We start from the raw sequence: 13,234 nt of genomic DNA on the forward strand, positions 1-13,234 counted from the left end.
AGCAAAACTCAGCTTCTTCCCAAGATGTCCTACTAGGTTAGACTTCTCCGTGCTTTTTGTTTGGGCTTCTTTGGGGAGTTAGGACAGACGAATTCCTGGAAGTGTTGATGTGAGATGGAGAAGGGAGGATTGTCACTGGTCCTGTATCCTTAAATCAGGAAGCAAAGATAAAATATTGTTATGGGAAGACAATTTTGGGGTTCAGGAGTGGAAGGGGTATCCAGCTAGCCTCTCACTTTTAATCTGAAGACCATCTATGGACCAGTTGCTTCTTAACTTGTTGATAGTAAAGCTGAGCAGCAAATTGGGAAGAAGAACCATTGCTGTAGGGCTCCTACCGGTGTTCCTACTATGTGAGATGATTAGGCTATTGAATAGTTTCACCCTATTCTTGTTTATCTCTTGGGTCTTCTCATTTTAAAGCACGAAGACTTCCTTTTCAGGTTTTGCACATTTGAGAGGAAGTTTTGCTTGCTTTCACCTTTAGAGATGGCCACACGTACCTCCACCTTCTTGCTTGCTTGCTTTGAAAAACCTAGATTATTAGCAGGCTCTGAAATCCTTAGATGCAGCTTGCAAGCAGAATGAGAGGATACAAAACCACTGTTAGTATTTCTTGAGCATCAGGGTCACGTAAGCCATTGTTTGTGAGTATGTGCAGGTAGCCTACTCAGCTTTGCAATCTATCTCTAGGTCCCAGGAATGCAGCTCAGCACCCAGGTGTGTTAGGAGAGGAACTGGACATGCTTCCAACCCCAAAGGTATTTGTACAAATGTGACACCCCAGAAATACATTCCTTTGTAGTCTACCTTTTGAAGCGTGCCCTTAAAAGAAAATTTGAGCTGTCTGAATCATCACACAACTTCAGAAGAACATTCTTGGTAGTTTAGTTTGCAGCGAGCAGGAAGACCATCCTTCCTCCTCAGTCTTCTCCAGATGGAAGAAAACTGGAGTATGACCATCTTAAGGCAGGGACCAGCAGCAACATAGGTTGTAATAACCACTACAGAAAGTGACTTTCTCCTGAGAAGGATCCATCGCTTCGATGGTGAAGAAGCTTCAGCTTGGTGTGCCCAACACTCACTGAAGCATTTTCCAACAGGCAGAAGACAACCTCATGGAGAAGACCAAGCTATCAGATCGGAGTTCGATGCAGGTTGAGTTTTCTCCAGGGACTTTGAACTCAGCCAGACTTTTCAGCTAACCGAGATTACAGAATCATCTCAACGTATGGTGTGCTTCTCTTGACGGGGCCAAGAGTCCACTAGATGTGTGTCTATACACACAGACACATGTAAATATGGATTGCTGGGGACGCCAACAGTTGCTGGATCTTGTGGTGGAGCATGCCTGAATGGCTCTCTTTCAGAAAATGTGAGTGTGCATGGTCACTTGTATGCCTTTAAAGAGAAGCAGGGAGCACCTCCCCCATCTTCTCCTTCGTGCCAAGCATCCGTGGCAAAACCATTTCGACTGCTAAGGGCTGTTCACCGCTGGCTGGCTGTCCTCTCCTTCCGAGCCAAGTTCCCTCCCTCCCTCAATTATTGGCTGGCAGAGTGTTGACTGTTGGCTGGCTTGGTGTCTTCATCAGGGCTTCTGCACCAGCTTCTGTGGTCTAGTAGGCGAACCCCACAAAATATTTTATTTTCCTGTTCTCTTAGCTTTCTCTCTTTGTTTTTTGGGGTTTTTTTGCAAGTCAAGAACTCCCAGGACGTCGTCGTTGACTTTTCTGGCCACTTGGTCATGGGGGGGGGGGAACCATCCCTATGGTCCGTTTGGCCTAAGTTCTGAAATTCAAGTGACGTTGAGTAGGGGGACAAATAAGTTGGAGTGGAAAAATGGAGCCCTATAACTCTTCCTTCCTTCCTTCCTTCCTTCCTTCCTTCCTTCCTTCCCGAGGGATGGTAGCCATTGGCAAGGGAATTGTTTTTCCTGCGACAACATCACAGCAATCCTAAAGAAAACGTGGACCATCTCAAGCTGATGAAGCGTCTGTCCACAATGTGAAATGTACATAGCATGGGGATGGACTTCTCCCATCCAGTGTTGAAGACTGCATTGTAATTGTTTAAACAAAAACAAAAAAAACAACACCGAGTCAAGACTTTTGGCTGTGAATTTATTTTTCTGTGTGCTGTCCAAAAGTGTTCGTGTTTTTGTATCCTGTCTGTAATATTAGCTGACTTCATTTTGAATTTTCTTTGGCTTCTTAAGATGAGAAAAGGTTTAAGGTTAAAAAGAAATTTTTTTTGATATTCATCCATGTATCTAAACTTGAAGGTTAGGATCTTCTCAACTAGCCTCAATTTAAAAAAAAAAAAAATCTGGTGGGTATGTGTGAATTAAATACCTCAGGTACGGCCAGCTTAACTGGAATGGAAGGGATAGGAATGAAAGGTTGAACCTGGCCTAAACGTGGAACAGTTTTACCAAGGACAAAATTTCTGGAGCATCACAGAAACTTTAGCGTGGGTGCGTTAAATTCAGTTGCTGCTCCGACCAAGCACACTTGCCGCGTAGACCTGTTGTGCTTGTCCATCTGTGGCCCATCAAAGACTCAAGATCTATGTTTTCCCCAAAGCATGCTGGTGCTTCCTAAGGTCTACTGGGCAGTTGAGTAGTTGGGAATATCTGTTGGTGTTTCTCTTAAGTGCTTAGTGCGTTTGAGAAGGCCAAGGCATCCTTGTGATCTGTGTGTTACCAGCTTGAACAGCGAGGAAGGGCGGAAGGTGTGTGTGTGTGGGGGGGGTGATCCTTGTAGCAACCCAGGTCAAGAGATGGTTGAATGGTGGGTCTGGTCCATCGTTCAGTTTTGACCATAGACGGAGGCCACTAGAGCAGAAGGAACGTTGCTTTGGGGGTTCATCTGCTTTAAGACTCGCTTGACCAGTTGTGCCCACTTCTTTGAAAGACTTGAGACCTAGGATTTTGTGCATCGGGTCGTGTCAAAAGCTTCTTGCGGTGAAGGTTCTGGACATTGTTCAACTGCATCTGTGCCAAAAAAATAAAGTCTTTTAAAAGCCATAGAGGTGAAACGAGGCTGGAGTTGTGCAGCCTTTGGTCTTTACCCCACCCTTTCTGAGCTGTGGTGTAAGGGGAGGTGCTCCATTGGCTACCTCCCCCATCAATCTGGCATCTTCCTCCAGAAGTATGAAGCTTGAAGTATCAAGTGAGTAGATCCAGTTCAGGTGTCTCTGATGAAGGCCAACAGAAAAGGGTGGATGGCAGCTTCCTGCAGCTTGCAAGCTGTTGTCTTCAAGAGACCTAGAAGGGTCTGGCTTGGACCACATTGGGTTAAAAAAGCCTTTTCTTCAGAAGAAGAAAAAATGACCCTTCAGCCTTCTGTTTCTATTCTTCATCCTGTAATTGATGGCCAAGTAGGTAGACCAGGATTCAAAAAACCCATCTAGGTCTCTGCTTATTTTTGAGGCATGTTTCTCAAAAGAGTGGGGCTTCAGACCATGCATGATCCCCCAAGTTCTTTTAAGAGTGAATCTCTCAGATCTGAAGGAGTAGATCTCTGGATCCTAGGTGTGGTAGGCATGTCATTGTGATCCATAGCTAGCTTTGAGATCTTTGGAGCATTGCTAGCTGGAACGATCTCCATGTAACAAGGCAGGTTCTTGGCCAGGTCCTCTGGTCCAAATGGAGCAGAAAACTTGACCACCAGCCATTGGTAAGAGTCCCGAGTTAAGAGGACCAGTGCTTTGGTTCAGTCCAAGGCAGATGCTCCTGCTTGTAGCGAATGAGTTCTCGTTGAGAGAGATGACGCCTTCTGCCACCAGGAGAGGCGTTGAGAAAGTGATGGGACCTCTCCACAATCGGCTAAGACCTAGTGTGGTGGAAGACCACCCCATCCTTGTTAGTTAGTCCTCTGATTTCCCATGTGAACCATCTCCCAGCCTCAAGGGAGTTTCTCAGAGAGAAAATGGTGCACTTAGGACCAAATGGCACAGCTACACACCGACACCCTCAGAGACCAAACTTAGAGCCCGTTTGATCAGGGCTGAAGCGTGGACCGCAGTAAGCAGTGCTGGACATTTTCTTACCTTGTTAACGCAACAACAACCAGCAGTAGCTGCTTGGACTAGCCTCAGGCTAGTTCTTGGTGCTTTTGTGTCTTCAACAAACCACACTTTTCTCTCTATGCAAGGAGGGCGTTCCTCCTGTTTGCACTCCTCCCTCTCCAGTACACCCGGATCCATCTCTCAAGTTGGGTTGGACACCCGTCCCCCTGAATCAACTCAGCTTTTCAGGGAGCTTGGGTGGGGATTCTGGGAATTGTAATCCCTCAGAGCTGCTGGTCCCCAACGTGGCAAAGCTTTGATTTCCTTCCCCGAGGAATATTTCCTTCCCGGGAATATTGTTGTTTTGTGGTCAAGAACGGGCCTGTCTTATTCTCTTCCCCCACGTCAATAAATTTTGCATTGAACTCTCTATTAGGGTGGCCAATATTGGGGCTTGCAAACAGGTCCACTAAAGCCCCAGTTGCAAAGAATCCTGGTTTATTACCCATCCAACCCGCATCCTAAATTGGCAGGCGATGCCAACTCTTTATGATGCAGGGCCAAACTTCACCTGATTTCCACCTGCCAGGACTACGAAAGGCACAAGAGCCGTCTGAGTTTGGTGCTGTGGTCCATTGGCAACCCGCGATTCTGTTTTCCTCTCCGCCGTTCATGAAGAGACATAAACCTGGGAATTGTTTGTGACTTTAATTCTGTCGCTCTCCAATTTTATTTTATTTTGTTTTTATTTTTTGAGAGGTGCGGCAAATTCTACCAAGTCAAACTCTGGCCGGCATTTTCAAATCGGGTTTTGCTTCAAACCACAATGGTTAATAATACAGCCTTCTACTTTTCTGTATACATATATAATATATGTATATTAAAATATATATAAATATAATTTTTTAAAAGCCTTTAGACAGGACTTAGCTTCTTTCAAAGTTCTCCACCGGACCCCAAAATGTTTTTGAAGTTTCGCGGGGGTTTAAACGATGGAGGGGGGGGGTGGCTGTCAGCCTGACCACGATTATTTTTTTTGAAAAACTTTTCTTTTGACTTTTGGTTGATTTTATGACATTGTACTGTAGCTGTTTTTGTTTTTTGTTTTTTTTTACCGGTTTGTGTCCTTTCTGTTCTGCAGATATTACAAGAGAAACGATTCTAAGTGTAATTCCTGTGGTTTCTATTCAGCTTGGGTTTCATGTTTTAAAATAAACAACTTTGAAAAGGCGATGCTCTCTGGCTAATGAATGGTTTATACTCGCCTCTATTTCATTACTCACTTTGAATGGCTTTATCTTCCTTTTCAATGGGCCTGGTGGGTTGTACCCTTTCTGTCCACAAGGTGGCAGCACCTGCCTGTGTTCTCCATGGACAAGCACCATCTTCCATTAAAATTCAGATAGAATTAGCATATAATAAGTCCTCGATTTATGGCAAAACAAAGGTCTGGCTTAGCATCAGAAATTTTGGGCTCCATTGTGGTCATAAGTTAAGAACTACCTGTAAATTCCTCAATCAGACTGAATCACAGGGCTGGAAGGGACCTTGGGAGGTCTTCTAGTCCAACCAGCTCCTCTTCCTGGATCCCAAGGCTCTAGGCACAAGCTAGATTAGTTCTTACGATTTAGAACAGCATAACAGAGTTGGGAGGGACCTTCTGGTTTTTCTCAAATTTGGAAACTTTGAAGACGTGTGAAACTTTGAAGACATGTGGACTTCAATTCCCAGAATCCCCCAGGAAGCAGAGAAAGCAATAAGTGGTCCCCCCAAAAAAAGAAGAGCTGCAAATAATTAATTAGCCAACAAATTCTTTTATTGAAAGCACAGAGAAGACATCAGCCACAGGCACTCTGTGGTGGTGATCAGGTTTAATTCCCTGAGAATATTAAATCATTCTTTCCCTCCCACACATGCTGCATTTTTCCTCTTTAATATTTATAGCGAGAGTCACATTATATATGTACAGTACTTTACAGAAAGCAACATCCCAGATACTGGGATTTATAAATTACAGACAAGTGTCAAACAACATAAAACTTTTTCCATATTTTTGTTCTTTCAACAGACCAAGAAAAAAAACAACAGTTTTTCCTCTTTCTTTTTTTTTTTGCTGATCCACCACTTTTAAACGCACTTTTGACAAAATCACACAGGACTCAACATTTAAAAAAAAAAAGGCACAGTAAATAACACTGTTGCAATAAAATATTTACAAACACTACCCAGTATGGGCCTCTCTTTTTGTTTTTTGTTTTTTTCTTTTCGTTTGCAAGGGAAGCTTTTGGCTCTCCATCTCTGCCTTTGGGACCTAGGAAGAAAAGGCGATGTGGCATTTTGCAGGAGAGTTAAATGCAACTCTTGGGGTGCAAATGCTGCAGCCAAATCACCTTGGCCCAAAGACAGAGGCGTTACAACGAAGGGAGACGGTGAATCAACACCACGTCCAACTTACAAGAGGAATACAGGATCCCTCATTGCTTCCAACATTTTATAGTCCTTTTAAATTAATAACACAAGTCATTCTCTACCAATCACAAAACGCTGAGTCTGGATGTTGCTACGATAACATCTCAATTTTACAGACCCTGATTCAACAGACTTTGGATTTTACAGACAATATCTGAATTTGGGCGATTTCAGTCAACAACAGCTTGGTCTGCTGTTTCGTAAATCAGACCACGCGCCCATATATTTTTTTGTAAAGTACATGGGTATATAACATAAATATTATGAACATCAGGTAACATTCACAGGCGTTACATAATGTTGGGTTTAACGAACATTTGGCTTTAACGGACACTGGTTCCTCCCAATTGGTCCATAAAATTAAAGACTTACTTACAGTAAGTAAAATTAAATATTACTTAAATTACTTACTTAAATATTAATTCAGTTGGGGCCCTATCTCGTGGGCCACCTATTTTGTGCTTTCCTGGGAACAGATCCCATTCAACAGGGTAGGATCTCCTCCTGAGTAAATTCCACAGAGGATTGCTCATTTTATATATATATATTTAGTAGAATCAAAATAATTGCATCTTCCAAAGGATCTAAAATTCTGAATCTACATAGGCTTCTGTTGTCATTTGTGCAGCAAGACAGGACTATGAATACAGCCAAGTAAGTGTTTGTTAATAATAATAATATAATAATAATAATAATAATAATAATAATAATAATAAATTAAGATTGGAATTGAGGATTTATGGAGCTGTAGCGTTCCAATCTGCTATCAACTCTTTGCTTATACATTTGGTATTGAATATTTATTTAATTCTGCCTGGCTGCGTTCCATAGTTCTGGATTTAGGTGCAGTTTGCAATCCTTTGCCTATTTACTTGTAAGAAGCCCACCAAGCTTCAGTAAAGGCATTGAGGCCAGGGTAAAAAGGATTAGATAATAGCTCCTTGCCAAAAAAAACTCTCTTTTATCGTTTGAGTCTCCCTTCAGTGCAACTGAAAACAGCGAGTGTTCAAGAGACCAGCTCTTAATGAATTTAGGAGAAGAAAAAAAAAGCACCTCTCAGAGGGAAATCTACACATAGTACGGGGGAAAGGAACGACCCCAAAACACCCCCCAACAAACATTTACAAAAACACACACAGAGCAAATCAACAAAAGTCTGTTTCCTATGTAAACCTTCATCTGAAAAATTACGCGGAGCCTGAAAAAGCAGGAAGGAACAAGCAGGATGGGAAAAAAGGGTGGGCAAAAATTGGAAGAAAGACAACTGATGGCCAAAAGTTGCTTTTTCTTCAAGCGGGCGTCCTCAAGCTATGTTAGATTCCCGATCCAATAGTTCCCAGCCAGAAAGATTTGGAATGGGGAGTACCACAAAGCCAAAGGACCCCAGCTGAAAAAGAGCAGATTTGGGAGGAGAGGTGTGGGTGAACATCTGCAAGATGGCATCCAGACGTTGGTTCCGAGGCTGTGAACACCCATCTTGCAGGTGTTGATGGCCTCAAACAGCCCAAACCACTACATAACCAGGTTAAGCGTTAGTCCAGTGTTTCTCAAACTGGGCAACTTTAAGACTTCAATTCCAAGAATTCCCCAGCCTGTGCTTTTTAAGAAGGGTGGACTTCCAGCTCCCAGAATTTCCCAGCCAGTACGCTTGACATGGAAGCTGGCCGGGGAATTCTGGGAATTGAAAGCCACCCCTTTTAAAGTTGCAAATTTGAGAAACGCTTGCCGTTTCTTTGATGCGACCGGTTAAAACAGGGGCAATTCTAGATCAGCTTAGCATCTGCCACAACACATGGTTTAAAAGCATTTCAGATTTGGCCGTTTGCACCCTGCAGTGGTTTGGGCTTTTCTGGGCACTACGGCTCGTAAGAAATGGACGGAAAGAAAAGAATATTATATGATGGGGAAAGGAAGCCTTTTCGCCAAGAAACCTCCAGCGTTGCGTTCAGCAGATGGCAGACAGAAAAGACCTTTTCACAATACACAACCAGCCTGAAGCCCTTGCAAAGGAGGAGAGGGCTGGTAAAAAAAAAAAAAAAAAACCTGTAACAATTGTTCTTTCATTAGGAAGCTTCTAAAATATTGATACCCTGATAGTCACCGCGTGGACAGCGAGGAACACAAGACCACACAGCAGCCGGAGGAAACACACATACACTGTGAATGAACCACCGTAAATTAGGAGCTCATTGCTTCACAGCAAACAAAGGACGCACACACGCACACACTAGTGATACAAAATACAGGTCCCAGAAGCTCTTCGGATACCGAGGATCTCGGGACGAGGTTAAGGGGACGTCGAGATTTTTAGTAAACGACGTTGGAAGGACACCAAGGCGTATCCGGGTACAGCAAGCAATGGATGGAGCGAAACCTAGAAGACAAAAAGGGGATTTGGGGATTAATCCAAATCAGCACACAGGTTGTGATCTAAATTACAATGTCTCGGGGTGGGTTGGACTAGATGACCTCCAAGGTCCCTTCCAACATCATCATCATCATCATCATCATCATCATCATCATCATCATCATCATCATCATCATTATTATTATTATTATTATTACTACTATTAAGTCAATGGACCGGGTTATTCACTTAAGCAGCGCAGCGATTCGCTTGTTTAGGGGTGACAATATATATATACGGTGTAAATTTCAGCTAATTCAGATAACAGACAGATATGATTCTCACCTGGAAGGATCTTCCTCCACGGAGAAAGCCCCCTTCATATGGATGGAATTCCTCTTGTTTTCAAACATCCCATAACTCAAAGTAACCTTGGAAAAAAGAGGAGGGAAAAAATGCAAGATTTGAGCTACAAGTGCAACAAAGAGATGTTTCTCTTTAAAACATACAAAGAACGGTTGCTGGAATTGGGTCTGTCTAGTTTAATGAAGAGAAGGACGAGGGGTGACATGATAACAGTCTTCCAGTATCTCAGGGGCTGCCACAAAGAAGAGGGAGTCAAGCTATTCTCCAAAGCCCCTGAACGCAGGACAAGAAGCAACGGATGGAAACTAATCAAGGAGAGAAGCAACCTAGAACTAAGGAGAAACTTCCTGACAATGAGGACAATTAACCAGTGGAACAGCTTGCCTCCAGAAGTTGTGGGTGCTCCATCACTGGAGGTTTTCAAGAAGAGACTGGACAACTACTTATATGAAATGGTGTAGGGTCTCTTGCTTGAGCAAGGGGGTTGGACTAGAAGACCTCCAAGGTCCCTTCCAACACTGTTATTCCTTTAGCAATTCTCCCCAAGTGGCTGCCAAAATGGGTTTGTCCATCCCAAAATATCAATTCATCAGAACGTATATTTTGGGTGGGGGGGGGAGATGGGGTCTCCTGGCCAACTTTGTAGCCTTCCTCCCAGGATGATTTCAGCTGGGGTAAGTTTGACCCAGATTTCCAACCTCTGATAACATCTGTATTTCTATGTTTTGCTTCTGGGCCTGGATGATTTAAATCCTTTAGCATTTTTACCTGCTTATGGAGCTCTGATTTGGGCACTTGATGGAGGTTCTCGAGATGGGAGTGGAAGAGATTACTTCGGATCAGTTTCACCCCCAGGACAGATTCTATGATGTACCCAATGGTGCAATCGTCAGGGAGACGAATCTTTTCCGCCGTGCTCATGAAGTGCCCACCGCTGAAGAGAGGGAGGGAGGGAAGAGAATTGAGGAGGGAGAGAAAACGGGCAAGATTTTTCGTTATTCCATTTGCTCGCAATTTGAAAACACAAAAAGGATGAAAATCTAACATTAAAAGCCATAACATTTATATTTGTGTAGGTGTAAGTGCAAGTACAATTCAATAATGTGGTTCTCCAAAGGAAGGGAATGTCAGGTGAGGGATTCGTGTGTCATTTTCAACCATGATTTCAATAAGTCACAACTGGGTTTCCAACAGGTTAAGCGCAGAGCGTAGGGAAATTTGGAAAATTAAGGAGGCACAAAGCTCTAAAACCTTCGTGTCCCAGTAAGTATCTTGCTTTATACTTTTAAGAAACGGCTTTCTGCATCCAAGATGCTAATAGCCCATAGACAACACTGAGTTTGATCTGTAACCCATCACCTCCATTGAGATGTGTCAGGGGTGGCTGACGTGTGTATCTTGCTTATTTTTTAATCCTCCAGTTTGTCTATTGCAACAACTATACACTCAACAAAACAAAGTCTCTTACCTGGCCCAAGGGGTCATCTTCAGGGCCAGACCACGACTGATGCAGAAACCAGCACCACCAGTGGCAAACCAGAAGTGGACCGGATGCTGTGGGATGAAAAGAATCAAGAGATGAAGACTCAAGAAATTCTTCTTTGACACCAAAGAGTACATGGAGTCAAAATGTTGGCCAACTTCCCAGAGACTAGTTGGGACCCAAGGAGAGAATCCCATCCAAGGTCTTCTCCAAGAAAGGGACGCCTCCTTTGAACCAGGAGAGTCCCTCAGAAGATGCACATGGACAACCTTGAATGTTGACCCTCAAGTCCCCTCATTCTCCTTGTTGGCTTACCATCTTGTTCTCACTGATTCTCTCAGTGGCCTGGATAGGCCTGTCCAGACTGGGTTTCCCAATGTAGATATCCTGCGTATGAACATAGCTGGAGAGCAGTTTGACTAGCATCTGGACATTCACATAATTATCATCGTCCACATGGCAAAACCACCTAATGCAAGGATGAAAACAAGACTGAGGTTAGGTCAGGAACCAGAGAATTCAAAGATGCTTGGATCTCTGATCTTTGATCCATTAGGAAATCAGCCTAAGAACTCTAGAATTTAAGCATTTTAATTGAACTTCAGTGGGCAAGATCACCACATCCAGACCATATTCAAGAAGGACAACGGAGAAGAATTCACTCCTCCATTTAAGTGCCAACATTGAACTTGCATGGATCAAGGAGATGTTCCACTTCTGAACTGATTTCCCTTCCAAAAGAAGGGAGCCCAGATCCTACAGCTTTACAAACCACAGCTTCAACTCCCTCCTCACCCAACCTCTTCTTTGCTCTTACTTTCGTCCAGATTCAATGAACTTGTCATATTCCACCGACATCTTGCAGGATAAGGCTTGACGGCTGTGAGCAGCAGAACAATTGGTGTTGACAACGTTTCCTGAAGAGAGAGACAAGGAAAAATATTCAAGGTGAAGTTACTATAGCTGAATTCAAAAATCCATAACATGAGAAGGATCAGCAAAGGGGATACTTTTCAAACATTTTTCATACTCTTTGAGGACATTATGATGGTCCTCAAAAAGAGAGATGTCCAACTATGGATATTTTTCCCCTTGTAAACCCATTTGGCTTATGATGTTCTCCATTATCCTACATCTATCGATCCATCTTGAGCAGCTTAGGATATTGCTAAAGTTCTCAGCTAGAGGAATGATCCAGCCCTGTGACCAAGACTGTCATCCCTGGGTCAGCAAAAAGCAAAGTCCAGTTGCCTTTTGGAAAAAAAGCACCTTTGGGACAACCATGACCTTGGATTATGGAGAATCTGCATGTCTTCCTAGTAGCTAAAGCTTCAAGTAATTCCCTGAACATTTCCTCCACAAATGTGGACTAGGAGCCACCTTCTGCAGATGTTTAAATGTTAGCCAAGACAAACTCAGATATATTCTCCTCTCCTTCTTGTTGACCAAACGGAGCTTCTTTTGTTCCCAGCTTTTAACCCAGCCAAGTGTTAACTCAGAAAGGAAAATGTGGGAGGTGGAACAGCAAACTGGATCTTTCCAGTCCCCTTTTAACAGGGGGAGAAGTCCTTGTCCTGCTATTCAAGCCCAACTTTTCTCATCATTTGCCACCTGCTACTCCTTTGGCTGTCTGGAGAGGAATCCATTGTGGGCATGAATAGAGCCCATTAGCATCAGGAGAATAGGAGGGTCTGAACTAGCCTGGGAGGAGGAGGAGGAGGAGGGAGGGAGGGTCCCATTAAACACTCACTGAGTAAGTATCCACCTTCCCCCCTCCCTCGGGAAAGTTAATCACCCCATTCCCTGGGAATCCCACCAGAAGGGTCTGTAAGAAAGGGGCATTTTCCACACCTGCCTAAGAGGAAATCCATCAACTCACCAATTCTCTGCTTGAGTTCTTTGTCTTCGCCATCCGTGAAGATGTAGGTCTAAAAAGGAAGAGAGAAAAAAAATATATTTAGGAATGTGCTTGCCTTCAATCACGCCAAGCCAAGGGTATTATTACGGTACCTATGGTGACAAATCTAGATTGCGCATTCAAATCCCATGCAAACTGCAGCCGTTGAGGGCGATTTGCATAAAGGCACACATGCCTGGGTTAAACATTCCGTCGCATAAATCATGGTTTGAAGTTTAGAGCGGGATGCAAACCAGGCCTGGTTTTTTTTCTGGTAAACAGCCTAGTTGTTAAGCAAGCTCTTTGATGCACCGTGTAAGAGTTCACTGCGTTTCAGGGAGATCTCAAGTTTTTTTTTGCACAAGGCCCAGGAGAACTTTTGAAAACAAAGTGAAGATAAACCCAGCCTGGAGCAAAAGCTTCATTTGCATTGCAAAGAGGTTATTGATTAAAGATTTCAAAAGCCTGGGAAGGTCAGGTGAGAAACCGAGAGAGGCGGGCGCCTTCACCAGGTTGGGCTCACCTGTCCATCTGTTGCCTTTGAAAGATGGCATTGAGAATTTGCATGAATTGGGGGGGATTCTGCACACCTGCTGTGGTCCTCAATCCCCCCCCCAACCCTCCCAAGGTCCTCCTGCTTCCACCTTCTGGGATCATCTAAGCT

General features: G+C 43.7%; 1 protein-coding gene across 1 annotated transcript; it reads right to left on the reverse strand.

The window, feature by feature from the left end:
* Positions 1–8,696: 8,696 nt before the first annotated feature.
* On the reverse strand, positions 8,697–11,568 carry LFNG (LFNG O-fucosylpeptide 3-beta-N-acetylglucosaminyltransferase). Its single transcript, XM_015819533.1, has 6 exons — positions 11,491–11,568; positions 10,989–11,142; positions 10,659–10,744; positions 9,959–10,124; positions 9,170–9,255; positions 8,697–8,851 (listed from the first exon to the last, which is right to left on the reverse strand). The coding sequence occupies exons 1-6, from the start codon at positions 11,529–11,531 to the stop codon at positions 8,785–8,787; spliced, it is 600 nt and encodes a 199-aa protein (XP_015675019.1). The 5' UTR covers positions 11,532–11,568; the 3' UTR covers positions 8,697–8,784.
* Positions 11,569–13,234: the final 1,666 nt, after the last annotated feature.

Source organism: Protobothrops mucrosquamatus, unplaced genomic scaffold (assembly GCF_001527695.2).
Source record: "Protobothrops mucrosquamatus isolate PMUCROS unplaced genomic scaffold, P.Mucros_1.0 scaffold942, whole genome shotgun sequence".
Lineage (NCBI taxonomy): Eukaryota > Metazoa > Chordata > Lepidosauria > Squamata > Viperidae > Protobothrops > Protobothrops mucrosquamatus.

Coding starts and splice junctions, on each gene's coding strand:
- LFNG (XM_015819533.1), bottom strand. CDS start 11,531: ATGTCGGTGGAATATGACAAGTTCATTGAATCTGGACGAAA. Junction 11,143..11,490: donor TTCATTGAATCTGGACGAAA/GTAAGAGCAAAG, acceptor TCCTTGCATTAG/GTGGTTTTGCCATGTGGACG. Junction 10,125..10,658: donor AAGATGACCCCTTGGGCCAG/GTAAGAGACTTT, acceptor CCCTCTCTTCAG/CGGTGGGCACTTCATGAGCA.